A 17,387-nucleotide genomic window follows, 5' to 3' on the forward strand; every position below is an offset into this window, starting at 1 on the left:
TAGTTTACAATACACAGAGCCCTGTGAAAACAGATCTACACCATAGACTGTGTATAACGATGGACGATATGACAGCTCCCCAAAAGTGAAGCCAAAACATCTCAATCGCCCCCTGGTGGCTGGCTGCAGTATAGCTCATAAACTCCGCCCCCTCCATGTTAGCGGATGGACATGGGCCAAACTAAAAAGTCAAAGTACACGTCAAATACATTTTTCCCAAAGATGGTTTCTGTCATTTTAGGTAGTTGTTATCACGCTGATGTATGTTCAAGTGTTAATTTTTCTGATAAATTTGGTTTTAATTAGTTATTTGATGCTATAAAAAGGGGGTGAGATGTCTGATGACTGACAGCTGCTCTGAGTGAAGTAGTCGCGCAGCCGTAGGCTCAGGAATTGTACGAGAGAGATGTAATTTAAACTTTCCATAACCGTCACCAGTCTGTGTAATAGAACGTGTCAGTTTGATCATAGATGTAGTTATAGAGATATTATGGTTAGTTGTTGCGTCCTTCGAGCCAAACAGGTAACAAGCAGCCATGCTCGGCTCGTGATTGGCTCAGGCGATACCGTGGCTCCAGTCCTGCGATCACTACTACGCAGACTCGGACTCCAAATATATTTTGGTTTCACTTTGGTACAGTGGGAGGAAGTGGAAACGCGTCGTCCATCTATATATAGAGTCTATGGTGTAGACATACCGTATGTACTCACTGAAATCACTGTGATTTAATAGAAAAAAACTTGGACTGTGTGGCTTTGACACACAGTACCACTACTGAGGACAGGTTTTAACCCTTAAAATAATTAAACTCACATTCATCTTGGCTCTCTGTGCCAGTGTACTGGGTGAAAACCAGTTCAACCAGCAGGACCACACTGGCTGCACTACATTCATTCGTTCAGATCCCCTGCACTGTGCAGACAGGGATGTGCATTAAACTGTGAGAGGGGGGCGGGGGGGAGGCTGTGTCTGCTGAGGATCCTTATACTAAGGCAAAGAAAAGCAGATCACAGAACTTCATCCTAAGCACATAAACCCTGTGATGTTATATACAGAATAGATACAGATGGACAGTGTGTCACTGTCAATCTCGCCCTGATTTCACTGTTTATCTACTGTTTATTTTCCTCCTGCTGCAGGAGGTTCCTTGGTGTTATTTAGGGAAGAGTGTGTTCAGATAAATTGGGCGGCTACATACAGTTTGGTGGCGTTAGCAGGGCAGTGGTGTGGATTCTCAGCGCTGCAGTGACCCCCGGTGGAGACTTCATGGCTGGAAGGTAAACTTGTGCAACAGGACTGGGTGTCAGAGGGTTGTTGTTTGGACAGCAGTCAAGAGTCAGACTCTGGCGTGGCGGGCGTGGTCGGTGTGGTCGGCGTGGTGGGGCTGATGGCAGCGTTCTGGTAGCTTGTACCGTAGCAGATGTTTGGAGACAGGGAGTTGGTGTCCAGGGGTTTGGTCCCTCCTGGAGTCAGGAAGGGCCTGCGTGCCGGCGCTGATGGCGGCGCCTCTCCGGGCTTGGCGCCGAGGATGAATCTGGACTCGTCCTGCTCCTCCAGGTTGGATATATCCTTCATCATGGTTTTACGGTAGGAGACGGACAGCTTGTTGGAGCCGTCTGACATCAGATTGAAGCGACGGGCGAGGTAGACAACAGGGAGAGGAAGCATGGCCACGATGATGAGAGCGAAGCACATGGCCAGCGCCCAGGGAGGATAGCTCTCGAAGCGTTCCTGAGCCTGCAGACAAACACACACACACACACACACACACACACACACACACACACACACACACACACAGGGGGTATTTAGTGGTTATGTGTAATCCAAAGACTTTTTTTCTCTAAATGGAGAGGCATATAAAAAAATCTTAAAAAATCTTTACCTGTAAGTATAAACTGTAAGAGATCAGCAGGTTGTTTTGTGTGTGATGGAGAATAATAGTGTTTTTTAAGCTGCGCTAGCTGGTAGGTCGGCCCACAACTTTGGTTCAGACTGAAATATCTCAACAACTAATGGATGGATTGCCATACAATTTTATAAAGACATTCAATGTTCCCAGAGGATAAATCTGGCTGACTTTGGTGATCCCTGACGTTACCTCTATCGTTCAAATTTGTTCACTTTTCAGCATTGCCAGATGTACGATAATTAGTCTGCGCTGTCTCATCTTAATTACCAGCACCAGTAAGCCCAGTTATTTATTTAGTTAGCTGATGGCCTTAACTGTTTTACTGCAGAATATGAACAGTCCCCCAGTCTTGTCATTTAATTTTGTAACAGCAGGCTATTACAAAAAGTGTCAGACTGGTGGATTTATGGACACATATCCATACATTATAGCTTCGTCAGCTTGCTTTAAAAAAAACAAAAAAACGATGTGGTTAGATTTTGTAGGCGCATCAAAAAGTCATGTGTTTTGTAAAATTACACAAAAACGCCTATTTGTTCTTGTGGTTATGACTCTCGTACAATCATTTTCCTCAAAATACCATCATTTTAAGCCTCTGGTACGATAATTTAACATTTCTCATCTGGCAGCTCTGTTACTTTTGGATGGATTGCCATGACGTTCAGTACTCACATCCATTTTCCTCTCAGGATGAAGTGTAATAACTTTAGTGACCATTACAAGTTTTCGTCTGGCGCCATCATCAGGTCAAAATCTTAATTTGTCCAATACTTTAGACAAATTAAAATCACATTCCCATCATCTTCAGCTGTACTTTGTGTTTAGTCAATTAGCACATTCGGTCTGAACACCTGCTTTGTGTTATTACCTTACATACATGCAATGAGACAAACCTATTGTCTTAAATACCAGTGTTCTTTTTGGGGACACATGTTTGTCTATGAGACTTTAGTACTAATTCCGGTAACACTTCATTTTACAGGTCTGCAAATTTCATGGTAATTAGGTGATACTTAGTAAGTAACCTATTTGACATTTCTTTGGAATTACTGCCAATTACCCCAAAATTTACCTCAAAATCTATCGAAAATTAATATTAACTTAATTGATGTGCTTTATTTCCATGTCTGCTGGTAAATAGATAATAATTAGCAAATTACTTCTTTGAAATTTCTTAAAAAAACTCCCTGAATCATTACATTAGCTACCAGGTTACATTTGTGTAGACAATAAGTCACAAAATGGTGAGATTTGTGTCTGATCAGAAGTGTCTTCTGTTAGTTTTGGTTTTCCACCTCCGATGAAGAGCAGCGCACAGCCGCTTCTCAAGCCTAAGGGCCCTATTTGAATGATTATATGCTATTTCAGCATATAATTATTAAATAATTTTTATACTAAAGTAATTTTCGATGAATTTTGAACTAAATATTGGGGTAAATTGGCAGTAATTCCAAAGAAATTTCAAGTAGGTTACTTCTAATTATCACCGAATTACCATGAAATTTGAGGACGTGTAACATGAAGTGTTACCCTAATTCCTTATTTCCTTATTGAACCCTCTGACTCCAGACCTGATGGAAGGAAAAACCCTTTAACAGGCAAATATAACAAATAAAAGAAAGCTCAAACATAAATGAAGACAGACTGACCAGCTCTTCGACCCAGGCGTTGTATCCTGGTGGGCTGATGGCCATCTCTATGACAGTGGCTGAGATGAGCACAATGAGACAGAAAGGGGAGACGTACTTCCACAGGTAGAAATAGATCTTACATGGTCGAAAACCCAACATGTCCTCCAGATCCTGCATGAACCTGACGGAGAAAGAACAACAAAAACATAGCAGTAATGAGAAATGTCCCTTTGTACAATTCTACGCTTATTTAACTCTCCTCCGTTCCAGTTTTATTTCTATATTTCAAATTTGAGCGTGATGAATTGCAGACACACAAACCTATAGCCAGCTGTACCTTTTTGTGCCATAAACCCAAGCGACAGACAGATTCTCCAGAATCACCACAACTGTGAGAGGCAATCCCGCAGAGTAATCGTCAAACATGGTGACGTAGTAATTCCCTGAGCGTTGAACGAACAACAGGCCACAGAAGAAGGCCACAATGCAGCAACACACTGAAACAAACCAGAGAAGAAGAAAGATTAGCGCTCCTTCAGGGGAAAAGAGGAGACAATGGAAAATAGAACAGTTTTGTTTACTGTGAGTGTTTTGCAGTCAGTACACTCGGAGCAATAATAGAAAGCTTAATGCATCCCAAATGTGCTTTAATGCGGTGCCGAGTCAGGGGTTTCAACTACTAATAGCATACAGTGTCCAGTCAGTGGGGAATCACTACCTGTGAAAAGCTCCTTCTGGACCTTGTAGGTGTCGAGGACCGGTGTGGTGATGCCGGTCATGGTGCCGATCATGCTGCCCAGACCGAGGTTAATGAGCATGAAGAAGAACATGACCGACCAGAACGGAGACCACGGGAAATGAGTCATGGCCTCTGTGAAGGCGATGAAGGCCAGGCCGGTGCCCTGGACAGACTGCAGAGAGACGGTCAGAGGACTGAAGTCAAGAAACAGACTGACAGGTGTAAAAAGAGTCTAATATACAGAACCTGTGCCAAAGACTCGCCTTGTTGAGCTCGTCCTCCAGGACACAGGGATCCAGACCCAGCTCGGTGAAGCTGCCCTCTTTCACCGCCTTGATGACCCCGTACATCTCAGCGTAGTCTTCTGTGGAGAGATGGGAGAAGTTCAAATGCGGAGGGATGAGATCGTGGCTCAGGACGTTAGAGTTGAGGTATCCCAGGATCTTCTCTGCATTCCTACAGAGATAAAAGAATCAGATTAGAACTTTATTGGTCAAGTACACACATTTAGAGGATGATACAGATATACAGCTAAACAAAGATATCAAGCAAAGTTAAACATGTACATGTTATATACAGACAAGGGTTGGACCCCATTACAGTTATTTACAAGTCAGATTGTTATGTACTGTATATACAGAATAAATACTGTGTGAGTTACGCTACTTACAGAAGTGGTTTTATGTGCATGTATTGAGAGTGTATATACAGGATATAGTCTGCTTTGACTTGAGTACGAAACCGACAAGATAATATGTACATATCATTAGGGCTGCAACTAATGATTATTTTCATTATCGATTAATTTCCTGATTATTTTCTCGATTAATTGTGGTCTATAAAATGTTAAAAAAAAACAGTGAAAATTGTCCTTTCCAGTTTCTCAAATTTTTAAGGTGATGTCTTTAAATGTCTTGTTTTGTCAGTCCAATTCCCCGAAGATATTCACTTTAATATGATATAAAACAGAGAAAAGCAGAAAATCTCCATATTTGAGAGGCTGAAAACAGGATGTTCAACGATTGGTTGATTATCACAATAGTCGTCGATTTGTTCTCTGTCGATCTGACTAATGGATGAGTTGACTAATCGTTGTATTACACTGTAATATATACGATATGTATGTACAGAAAGAGGATTTCATTAACATCTTTACTGTCATGATGTTGTGTTGTTTATTATTTCCTTTATGTCGTGAAAATTCAGGCTATAATTTTTGTTTTATGTACAGTATGCGACAGGAAATTAACTATTTCACGTGAAACAAACAAGTGTCTGAGATGGTCAAGCTCTTTTTTATTGCTTTTGTTTAAATTTTTTGGCTTTAAAGATTTGAATGGTACATAACGATCAACAGCTTCTGCAGGTGTGAACTTACTCTACGACACATTTTTCATTCATGATGTTGGCCTTGAAGCCCAGCACGGCAAACACTACCAGCGTGGCCAGAATGGAAGTGGCAAAGTTGATGACAGAGACGAGCACGGCGTCGAAATGACAGTTGTTGTCGATCTTATTGTAGCTGGAGAAGGCTATGACTCCTCCGAACCCCAGACCCAGGGCGAAGAACACCTGGGTGGCTGCCTCCCTCCACACCTGCGGCTCCAGCATCTTCTCCAACTGTGAGAGAGATGGAGAGAGAAAGTCAGATCGTTGAGCAGTTTTTCAGTGTGGCTGATTAAAAATACTGGGAGGAAGAAAGTCTCACCTTGGGAGTGAACATGTGAGCGATGCCGTCTATTGATCCCTTCAGCATTAAACCTCTGACCAGGAAACAGAACAGCACCACGTAGGGGAACAGAGAGCTGAAGTACATCACCTGTGAAAGTGAAAAACACACACAATCAAGTAAGGAAAAACATATTTTTCTCTCATCACATCATCCATTTCTGCCTCATCCTCTCCACTACCTTCCCAGAGGAGGCGATCCCCTTGATGACAGCGAGGCAGACGATGATCCACGCCACCAGCAGAGACAGGGTCATCTTCACGTTGAGGCCGCCGCTCTCTGCGATGGTGCTGGTGGTGTTCAGAGTCTGACGGTACCAGAAGTAGGTCGTGGCCGAGCTTTTTTCACACTCCGGCTCCACAACTGTATGTTTTGCATAAAGAAGAGCTTTAAGTTTGGGCGATAATGAGTATGAAGGAAGAGAAACAGGTGTGAAGATGCGGCGGGGAGGTTTGGATGTCGTGGAGAAGGAGAAATATAATGAGTGTTTGCTCTGGGTCAATATCTCATTTCCCGGCTGGTTTACACATATCTCGGACGTAAAGGGAGCTAAACAAGGTCGACTGTGTGCTTAGTATGCAAAGCATGAACCTCCAATTCACAACACAGTATATTCTTACCTTGGAGAAATTATAGTATTATATATATACTGTGTGTGAGAGTGTAGAGTCAGCAGTGTTGCAGGATGGTGCAGATTCATGTATGTGGATGCACACAGACAGACACATATACACATCCAGGTGCAGGGAAAGCTCTTTATAGATGTATGATGATCTAATTCTGATGAAATCAAGACGGCTTCTGCTAAATGAATTACTGTCTGGTCACACTGGATATATGAGAAGCACACACACAGTGACATGTTTACATTCTGCTGCTGTCCTTCAGCGTTAGCGTCCTTCAGTCTGAATCTCCTTGTCTTCCTGCCAGCAGCCTCGCTGAGTCACACACATGCTGAGTGTTTATATTATTATCGCCTCTATAATCAAATGAACTCCAGAGGGTTTTAATCTGGATTACGTCCGTGAAGTCGTGACAGATAGTTGTAAGGAAGTTAACACAATTTGTCTAACCTGACTGCTGCAGGTGTGTCGATAGGCTGAGGCCGCAAATTTAATCCTAAAGCTTGTTGTACCATGGCAGCCCATTGAAGAATTATTGTGAGAAGAACCACGCACATCCATTACATAATCCTGAAAATGTACGCACTCTTGATATTAGGCGATGAAGCATTAATCTATTGTAATGGCATTTGGCTCAACAGGTCGATTTGAAACAACAAACACAAACTGGTCAGTATTATAAACCACTTAATGGCCAGAATACATATTTTATATCCATGAAGAATAAACCCGGGGATTGAGACTGCATTTAGTTGGCATGCTGTTCAGTAAAAACTCTCCTGTGTTCCTGTGCCTTTGATTGATTACAATTTCATCATAGCACTTATATTACGTAATCCAGGGAGGCAAAGTGTTTCTGCACTGACATCGTATTACTTGTCTATGATTTCTAGCAGCATGGCTTTAATGGCAATGTAGTTCTGTGTATATAAGAAGTGGACGTAATGTCACCCGTTGGTTTGTGGACTACCGTTTTGAAGCCTTGAGTTCAGCATTTTGTGCCGTCGCAATGTTGTTTTTTTTGTGTGTGACACGAGAGGGTGGAGCTAAGTACAACCAAACACAGAAAACTGTTAGTTTGTATTTAACGTCACTCACTGGCAAGTGTCCCATTCCTTCTGATTGGACATTCGGCCCACGGAAGAGGATACTGAAAGGACTGGAAGAAATAGAAGATGCTCCAGCCGATGATCACATTGTAGTAGAGACCCACAAAGCCACACACCTGGATGGATAGATTGGTAGACAGACAGACAGATCTGTTTATTTACATTTTCCAGTATAAGGTGTAAAATTTCATATCTCCACTAAACTGTATAATAAGATCTGTAGAGTGTGATGGAAGTATGTAAATGAGGCAGCGTGCTTTGTGCATGTTCCATGTTGCTGTCAGTCTTCTGATGAGTCTTGCCAGCCAGGACATTCACAAGCTAAATAAGGTTGAGGAAAGCATGAATAATTAAAGTGCTCTCTTTTCAACACTGATCTTCTGCGAGTTATTTATAGCTGCTTCTGCGCCAGCCGTGCAACTCCAAAGAAAGGCTACCTTTCACTCCCGAGCACATCAATACCTCCCATAATCCCAAGAAAGCCTGAGGCGGTGTGAAGGTTGTTGTGGTGACTCCAGATGTTCCTGTAACTTTATCCTGCTCTTTGCCATATCAGTTTCATGGTTGTGGCATGCTATACACATGCACGAGGCACACAAAGCCATACTTCCTTTAAATTAGGGATCAAATTGTCCCTCAGATAGATAGATATTCAAAGAGTCTGCTCATGCAGACAAAAGACATAATATTATAAATTACCACATAGACATAACTGTGGCTTTTTCCCCCCTAATACTGGTGCACATTCAGCAGATGTGCGTCTGTTTAACTGCAGGCTTTTGACAGCTCTTCCTCCATCACAACCTCCCTGATTCTTATCAGAGGACCCACGCCTTTTCTCTCCACCTCACTGCTGTCAAGCTGCTTTTCTGAGGTGCCATAAAGCCTTTAACAACTACAGCACACTAAAGAAATGAAGTGCATGTTTTAGGCTTCCTGCTTTAGAGATGATAGATAATTCTGAAAATAAAATATCTGTGCTTTTTCCCCTCACCATCAGACTGGACATCCCTATCCCACCTAGACTGGGACAGATGTAGTTCCAGACGCCGATGCTCCCACGTCGGACCTTCTGACCCACAGCCAGCTCCAAGAAGAAGAGTGGGATGCCGATGATGAGGAGGAGGATGAAGTAGGGAACCAGGTAGGCACCTGGAAAACAGGAAGGCTTGTTGAGCTTAAACTGCACGTTGTATGAAGCATTTCAGGGCAAATTAGTCAATTTGTACAGTTTAAACAAAAATGGAAGGGAAGTCAAACACCAACACAGAAAAACAAGAGTGATGTCCATCCTTAATTTTGATGTCTTTTGTTTAGGGCTGAACTAACGATTATTTTCATTATCGATTAATCGATTAGATGTTTGGTCTATAAAATGTCAGAAAATGGTGAAAAATGTCGATCAGAGTTTCCCAAAGCCAAAGATGACGTCCTCAACTGTCTTGTTTTGTCCACAACTCAAAGATATTCAGTTTACTGTCACAGAGGAGTAAAGAAACAAGAAAATATTCACATTTAAGAAGCTGGAATCAGAGAATTTAGACTTTTTTTTACTCAAAAATACTCAAACCAATTAATCATTTATCAAAATAGTTGACAACTAATCAATTAATCGTTGCAACTCTACTTTTATTGTTGTATTTTTCTGACAATTGCCACAGACACAAAAGTATTCCCCTAAAGAATAACACAAAACAAACTAATATAGGAATTAAAGAATATCATTTTTCCAGACTATGTAGGAGTTGACTTTTCCTTACAGATTTAATATTTTACTTTAAATAACGTATACTTTACATCCAACCACTTTTCACAGTGTGCAATATTGCTGCAAAATTCTGCTTTGGTTTTTGTTGACACCAGTACCTTCCTTGGTTGCTCATAAATTACAGTAAATCATATGTTTTGAGGCTGCTGTTGTATTAGACTGCATTCAGTTTTTAATATTTTTTCTTTCTAGTAAAAGTATTAGAAACTTTCAGTATAATGTAATCCAACAGAAACATCACAAACAGTCTCAAAAATGACCACAGAAATGAATCAGCACCTTTTTGAAACAGCTGTTGTATTTTTAAAGGACAGTAAACTGTTTTTAAATATATTTATTCCGGTCATTCTATGAGTGATTTGTAATAAATAGACTAAAACATGCAAATATACTGGAATTGTTCTTTAACAATGTGAGTATAAACGTCGCTGTTTTAACACCAGTGTCATTTGTACAGTAATTCAGCAACTTTGGTATAAGTTTAACTGTTAAAAAAATGTGATCCAGTGAGATATATTTACCGAACTCCCTCCCCCACCCGGCTCCTCTCAAACGTAAGGTCCTCGACTCCACTGACGAACATCCTTTGAATTTCATTTTAATTTTGATGTAAGTCTAAATTTGTCTCTTTGCAGCTTAATCCAGTGGAGGCGTAATCAGGATGCAGCTATGTGAAGGGTGATTCATCATCTGGGATTTATAGCAGGCAAACACGTATTACTATTAATACATAGTACAAAGTAGGAATTACATACAGAGACACAAACATTTGACGGTGGGCGGAGTAAAGAGGCAAAGAGAGAGGAGAGGAGGCGAAAGGCTAAATCAAGAAAGATGAAATAGAGAGAAGAGTGAGGGTAAATGTGAGGAGTTTTGGGCCTTTGCCAGGATTTGCTCCATCACAGATTATATAATGTGATATATATAAAGATGTGACAATGGAGGGAGGAATGATAGAGGATGTTAAAGGGTGAAGAGAAACAACATAAACGAGAGAGAAGCCCACACAGCGATAACTCCCAAACAACACAGACCTTTAATGTGTCTGTAATTGGCTGCCAGACGGACAATTACGGAGTGAAAAATGGCCGCTTGTCCGGTCACATAACGTGCCTGGTCTGAGAGTCTACCGACAGTAAATCCTCCATATAAGCAATAAATCCTGCCTGTGTGCAGTAAATCAGACACAGGCAGTAAAGCAGCAAACACAACAACGTTAAAGACTTGGAGCGATGTGAGCAGCAGCACGTCTTATCAGTCCATGATGACAAGATGTTTCTCCCGCTATAGTGAACTCAGGTTTTCACTGTGTGCGCCTCCGGTTACACGCTCCAAACCCTCATCACTATACAGTTACATTTTTTATCGAGCCCTTTTCTGTTTACCAGAGTATCAGCGGAGCCCAGACTGTCCTGTCGGCAGTAGTAATCAATAACGCAGTTATATTTAGACTGGGCTGTTTTCTGCACAATACAGCTGCTCTCTTGGCACTTCTGTCCTGAATGGAAGCTGCATGTAGTTTGTGATGGTCGCTGGTAACTGACCTAGTGAAGGTGACACGCTAAACAAGAAGCTGAGCAGATGTTGACTTTATATATGTGAAAGATTTCAACAACAGATCACTTGTGTCAAATGGGACTAGGCAATCAATCAAATCAATATCACAGTGTTAAAGGAACAGTGTGAAACATTTCGGGGGATCTATTAGCAGAAATGGAATATAATATTCATAGCGAAGTTTTCATTAGTGTTTAATCACCTGAAACTAATAATTATTGTGTTTTCGTTAGCTTAGAATGAGCCTTTATATCTACATAGGGAGCTGGTCCTCTTCACAGAGTCCGCCATGTTTCTACAGTAGCCCAGAACGGACAAACCAAGCACTGGCTCTAGAGAGAGACTTTTACGTTTTTATGTTACCTGAAGGCCACCGTAGTTTTCCGACACACTTGTGAAACTGCGATAACGTGAGTCGCAGAGTGTAAAACCGTGGTTGCAGGCGTTTGGTCATAAACCAAAGTATTGGACAAATTAAAACGTTGATCCCGATGACTGTGCCAAAGTCAGGGGATCAAATTATCCTGATGGGGATCATAAATAGCTGAACCCCTTTTTTTAATTTTGAAAATCACATTTATTACACGTTACGCTTCATGGAAAACATACGTAAAGTTGCTATGTTTATAACTTTTGTGATTATATCATCTTTTAAACAGTCAGATGGCATTAGTGTTTATTAGTAGAAAAATACAACATCACAGTGAAAATTGGAGCACTCTGTTTATTCCACTATACAATAACTATAAAATATGGACGTAGTCTCCGTGACGTTACCCATAGGTTTGTGAAGAGCCGTTGTTAAGCTCAAAGTGGGTGGCTCCAGCCGTTGCCATCTTAGCAGTGACTACACCGCCAACCAACTCACGGCTAATCCAAAATGGGCAAAGAGGTGGCTCGTCGGTGGAGATGAGGTGACGCAGGAGAACAGACAGCTAGCAGCTAGCGACCTGCTAGGGCACCCACCTGTCACTTAAAGCTTAATTATTCCGAACTTTAAGCCTTAATATAAGTCAAACGGGTGAGTTATATAAAAATTAACACCCCACGCAGTTGTCATGAATGGGGAAATTAGCTATAAAACCAAAACCGTTTTTTGTACCAGGCTGTAAACATGTTTATTTCTGCTGTAAAGTTGGGCATATGGGGGTTTACGGGGAATGACTCGATTTTGGAGCCAGCCTCAAGTGGTCATTTGAGGAACTGCAGTTTTTGGCACTTCCGCGTTGGCTTCATTTCTCAGCAGGTTGCCGCTTGCTTTATTCTCAGTGTCCCTGGGTTGGAGACACTATCAACGTATATTACTGTCTGTCATATTGTCTCTTTTTTTTTATATCTCAAAGGGTCAAGGTAACAACAGTCTGAAGAAGAGCATCTGCTTGAAACGTCACTTGAGGATGTGCTAATAAATTGCATTTAAGGGAGCTACAGTGTATGGACCTTTTATTTATATTTTCATTGCTGTCTTCTACTGGTCCAGCACCTGCCGACAACGGTTTTGGATGTGCGTAACCACTTCACATTGTTTGTCATGGTAACATCCTCCCACTGTGGGCCTTAAAGTTAAGATGAAGTTACTGATTTCAGTTACTGAAAAAGTAGAAGGAACTCTGTAGTGAATGTGATAGGTCACTTGGTTGACTGTGCCTTTCTGCAACGCTGCAGCTTGGACTAATGCAGTGACTCACCTCCTCCATTCTTCTGGCACAAATAAGGGAAGCGCCACACGTTCCCCAGGCCCACAGAGAAGCCCACCTGGGCCAGGATGTACTGCAGTTTGCTGTTCCAGGCAGGGCGTCCATCGTTTTCGGGCACCTCTATCTGCGGGACCTTTTTCCCAGCGGCCCCTCCGACGTTCAGGGAGCTGTTCTTGTAGTCCAGCGGCTCCTCGTGTGCGAGCAGGTCAGCCACCGACTCCGTGACGTGCTCATGGCTCTGCTCGCGCTGCGTCACCTTGCTGTTCTTAGGCATCGGGGAGGCTGAGGGTCGGAAAGGGGGGTGGGGGTGGAGAGAGAGAGAAAGAGAGAGATGGAGTCTGGTGGGAACAGAGAAAGGTGATAAAGGCAGAGTGGAGAAGAGGTGGATATATATAGCTGGTGGGGAGATGCTGAGGAGTGACAGCAGCTGGAGTTTAGGTCTGGGCCTCAGTCCTGCATCAGAAAAACACAAAGGTCAAATAGAAAATTATGTTTCAAGGACATCATCAAAAATTAAAATGTAATACTCTTCTATTATTGGACTAAAATCCCATAAATAGTCTCCATTTTAAATAAAAGATTGCCAGGTTGGTGCCCTTGTCAAGGCTCATTTATTGTACAGTCATTTCAAGCTTCCTTTTCCTGGCTGTGATCCTTAAATAACACTTCACACAGTCGCTGACACAATTATTCCTCCATTTAGTGCTTGGTTAGGTTCGTAATGAGACAATGGATTGTAAGACATGGTTATGCTTCTCCAGAGCCATGAAGGATGTCAACATAAAGACAGGAGACCATCCGTCACACCTGTGTGTGTCAATTTAACCCCATTCTTTCAACACAAACTCAGCAGGGACTTGAACAGACATTTTTTTTACACCACAGCTCTTTGTCTCTCACGCAGTGTTTTTGGTCCCAAAAAAATTCCCAATCCTGCAAATTGTTCTATTTAATTTCCCTGTTCTGCAAAGCTTAACTTTAGTGGAGCTTTTTTTCCCCCCCTGTAAATCCCCATAATCCTCTGAAGCCTCACTGCAACATCCAGCCTCACCCCTCTCTCAGGGAGTGGTTGGTTCGACCCAAAACGTAATGGAGGAAGTGAACATGATGCTTTGGATGAAGTGCCGTCATGTGTTCTCTTGATCCACATCACGAGCCCTGGTGCAGGCTCATTACTTATTGAGTGACTCATTTCTCCATTATGAAAAAAATCTGCTGTCCAGTGACGTGCAAAACTGCGAATCTTCGGTTATCTGAACACCGTCAGAGGAAAAGATGAATAAAACTCACAACTGGCTATGAATGCAGATGATTCTCTGTGTTGCTTGTGACTGATCAAATAATCAAAGTCCTGTCAAAGCAGAAGGAAAATGTACGGCTAAATGAAGATGCTGCACCTCGAGTGTGATGCAACAGCAATGATGCACACAAGGCTTCGTCGTCACTGCTTACATCAGCCTGAAACAAACTCTGTTACTACCAGCAGATTCACCACACAATCACTCTCAGAGCTCCTCTCAGTGACAACAATGATACAAACACTCCAGAAACTCAACTTAATACGTCCTCAGAATGTGCATTTGCTTTAACTCGTTTATGCATTTTTCATCCCACAACAGATTTCCTCCTCTGTGCATGTCAAGATGAGCCTGTGATGCAATAATCCAGAGGCCATTCACAAGTCTTTATAATCCTGTGTGCATTAACTGTAAAGCCCCCAGCGCCGCTGCCTCTCTGCCTGTCTTGTCATTCAATCCCATCCTACAGCATACAAGACACGTAATATCAATCAGAGGCTGCATCATGAAGCCAGCAGTGGGAAATGAAAACACACGACGAATAATCCTGCTGGAAAAACCCAACCAACACACAGTTTAGATGACCTCAACTGATACTAACAGCCTGACTGTGTGGAATCATTTCATACCACAATAAAGAGATGTTCTCCCTCCATGACTTTATAATGTCTCTGATCTTTGTATATTTAGTCTTCATAACAAGGGAAAGCATGCATATATGCAGGGTATTTCTTCACTACCACATCCTGTACATCACTTCTACTAAATTACTTACTCATGCTCATTCTGATGAAATGTCACATCAACACCAGAGGGTGCAATATACAGTCATTTTCTGTACATTACAGCAGACAATGAGCAGGATGGCGGGTTGTCATATGTGTGTGCAACTGTCTTCTGTTGTGACTCTAACAAATGGATGTACCGTATATATTTTCATTGTTGATTAATCTGCAGATTATTTTCTTGATTCATATATAAAACGTCAGAAAAAAAAGTAAAAAACTAAATGTCTGTCACAAATAAGGCTGAACAGTTTTGAAAAAAGATCTAATTGTGATTATTTTGGTTGATACTGCAACAGCAAAAGTCTTTAGAAGATGACGTGTAGGCCAGAACATCTCTGCAGCACCATAATATTTAATTTAAAATGGTATTTTGACACGCATTTTGCCATTTTTTACACAAATATTGCAGCCAAATTTAGATTAATTGTGCAGCCAAAGTTACAAATTCCTAAAGCCAAAGTTGATGTCTTCAAATGGCTTGATTCGTCCAAAACCCAAAGATATCCTGTCACATAATGACAAAGAAAAGCAACAAATCCTCACAAATGAGAGGCTGGAATAAGGAAATGGTTGTTTTTTTTTTGTTTAAAATAATCACGGAAATTCTTACTCAATCATCAAAAATAGCTCTCTGTCAATCAACTAATCATTAATTGACTTGTCGCCTCAGCTTTAAGCAACTGTGATTCCAAAATGATCACAGTTTATTAAAAACAACACATCTGAATAACTATAAATAATACTGAGGGCCTATTGTAGCACTTCAGAAATCCCTGTTAAGAAATCACACTTTTAAAAAAAAAAATTCACTAATAAGTTGAGCCCTCTAACTGTGAACACACTCTCTCACACGTCACTGTTTTCACTGTCAGACAAGTTATATTTGAATAGATAATGAGGTTTCCAACCACTTCCAGTAACATAATATAACACATAGCTAACAGGAGGAAAACAGCAGGTATATCAGCTTCAATAGTCAGTCCTGTTTAAAGTCCTCGCCTATAGTTCATGAATCCTTATTGATCGATTACCAGCCTCTTTTACAAATCCAAACCTGCAGTTAGTGGTTTATCAGCTGTTTCACACTGGAAATTACAAAGTATTGAATGCCTGAAGCCTTTAACAACTAACTCATTCACTTTATTTTACTTAACTTTACTGGAAACAGCCCATTAGATCTCAGAACTTTAAGAAATGAATGACCAGTTTGGAAAATTCAGTTTTCATAGGATTTGTTTTATAACCAGAGCAAATCCAAATGATAGTTTTGCTGCTGTACAGTTCATAGAGGAGTGATGAACTAGGTGATTATAAGGGATAGATCAGAGTTTATGACTAATGTTCTCTGTGAAATGTTGTTCTAAGTGCCCTTAAAACATGACAAATTTGCTTTTTCCAATCTAAAGACACAGATTTGTACTTTTTTTTAATCTGTAAAATATAATCTAGTTGAAGAGAGCAGCTAAACCTCGTGGATGCCCTCCTCACTATAATCAACACCACAGCTCAGATATCACTCATTGTGAACACCATGGTGACACATACTGGTGCTGATGCTGATAGCCCAGATGTTTCCACCTCTGGCTTCACTGCTAATCACGAGGGATGCGACGACTTTTAAAAAACGCAACACAATCAAGGTCAAAGACGATTATTGTCTGACCTCTGTGCGTAAAGAAACAGAACACATTTTCCATCACGATGCAAAATTGTACACGAACTTCAACAGGACTCAAAATAAAGCTGTGTCTTTATAAAGACATAAAATTAAACTATTTTGCAGCTGTATGTGAACTTTCTTTTGAGGTGATAGAATAAAATAGAAAAGCTTTATTGTCATTGTATTAAATACAACGAGATTCACAGTTTACCACTTCTGGTCATGTGCTTTAAAACAAATACTTGACAAGACTAAACGAGGCAGATAAAACATAAAACAGGTAAAAACACACAGAGTTATAAAGCAAATAAAAACAGGTAAAGTAGATGTAACAAATAAACATAAACAGAGGTATTACACTAGAAGTATAAAATATAAAAATGAATGTAAACAGAGGTAATTGCACTTGTAAAACAGGTAGGGTAGATGTAATAAATAAATAAATGTAAACAAAGGTAGTTGCACTTGAGGTGTATATTGCATCAAGGATATTTGGGAAGAGAGAGAGATGCACATGTGGAGGGGTGTTAGGAAAACAAAATCTTTCTCACCTGGAGTCTTTAGCAGCAATCAACAATATCCAGGGTTTTTATTATGAACGCAGAATAAAGTGTCCTGAATAGATCCTCCGTGCAGCACTAGTGTGTCGGTGTCGGTGTGGTGGCTGGATGACTACTGGCGGACTGGAGGATCACATGCTGCTCTGCTGCCCATTAACATGCAGGCTGGAGAGTCCGGGACGCACCGTGACGCACAAAGTGCTGCTCATTAACAACTATGACAAATATCACCTGCCACTCACTCTCTTGTTGTTGGACCATCACAGCATCATCTGTGCATGGCAAGGTGGGATGCTGCTGGGAGAGAGAGAGAGA

At 41.2% G+C, this 17,387-nt stretch overlaps 1 protein-coding gene across 1 annotated transcript; it reads right to left on the minus strand.

The window, feature by feature from the left end:
- Window positions 1-428: 428 nt before the first annotated feature.
- On the minus strand, window positions 429-17,387 carry LOC119498546 (sodium-dependent neutral amino acid transporter SLC6A17-like). The gene is made up of 12 exons (XM_037787513.1): window positions 17,064-17,387; window positions 12,758-13,219; window positions 8,739-8,896; window positions 7,734-7,860; window positions 6,194-6,375; window positions 5,992-6,102; window positions 5,662-5,903; window positions 4,547-4,739; window positions 4,263-4,455; window positions 3,882-4,041; window positions 3,563-3,725; window positions 429-1,738 (listed from the first exon to the last, which is right to left on the minus strand). The coding sequence occupies exons 2-12, from the start codon at window positions 13,038-13,040 to the stop codon at window positions 1,331-1,333; spliced, it is 2,220 nt and encodes a 739-aa protein (XP_037643441.1). The 5' UTR covers window positions 13,041-13,219; window positions 17,064-17,387; the 3' UTR covers window positions 429-1,330.

The sequence above is a fragment of the Sebastes umbrosus genome, chromosome 1 (assembly GCF_015220745.1).
Source record: "Sebastes umbrosus isolate fSebUmb1 chromosome 1, fSebUmb1.pri, whole genome shotgun sequence".
Taxonomy (NCBI): domain Eukaryota; kingdom Metazoa; phylum Chordata; class Actinopteri; order Perciformes; family Sebastidae; genus Sebastes; species Sebastes umbrosus.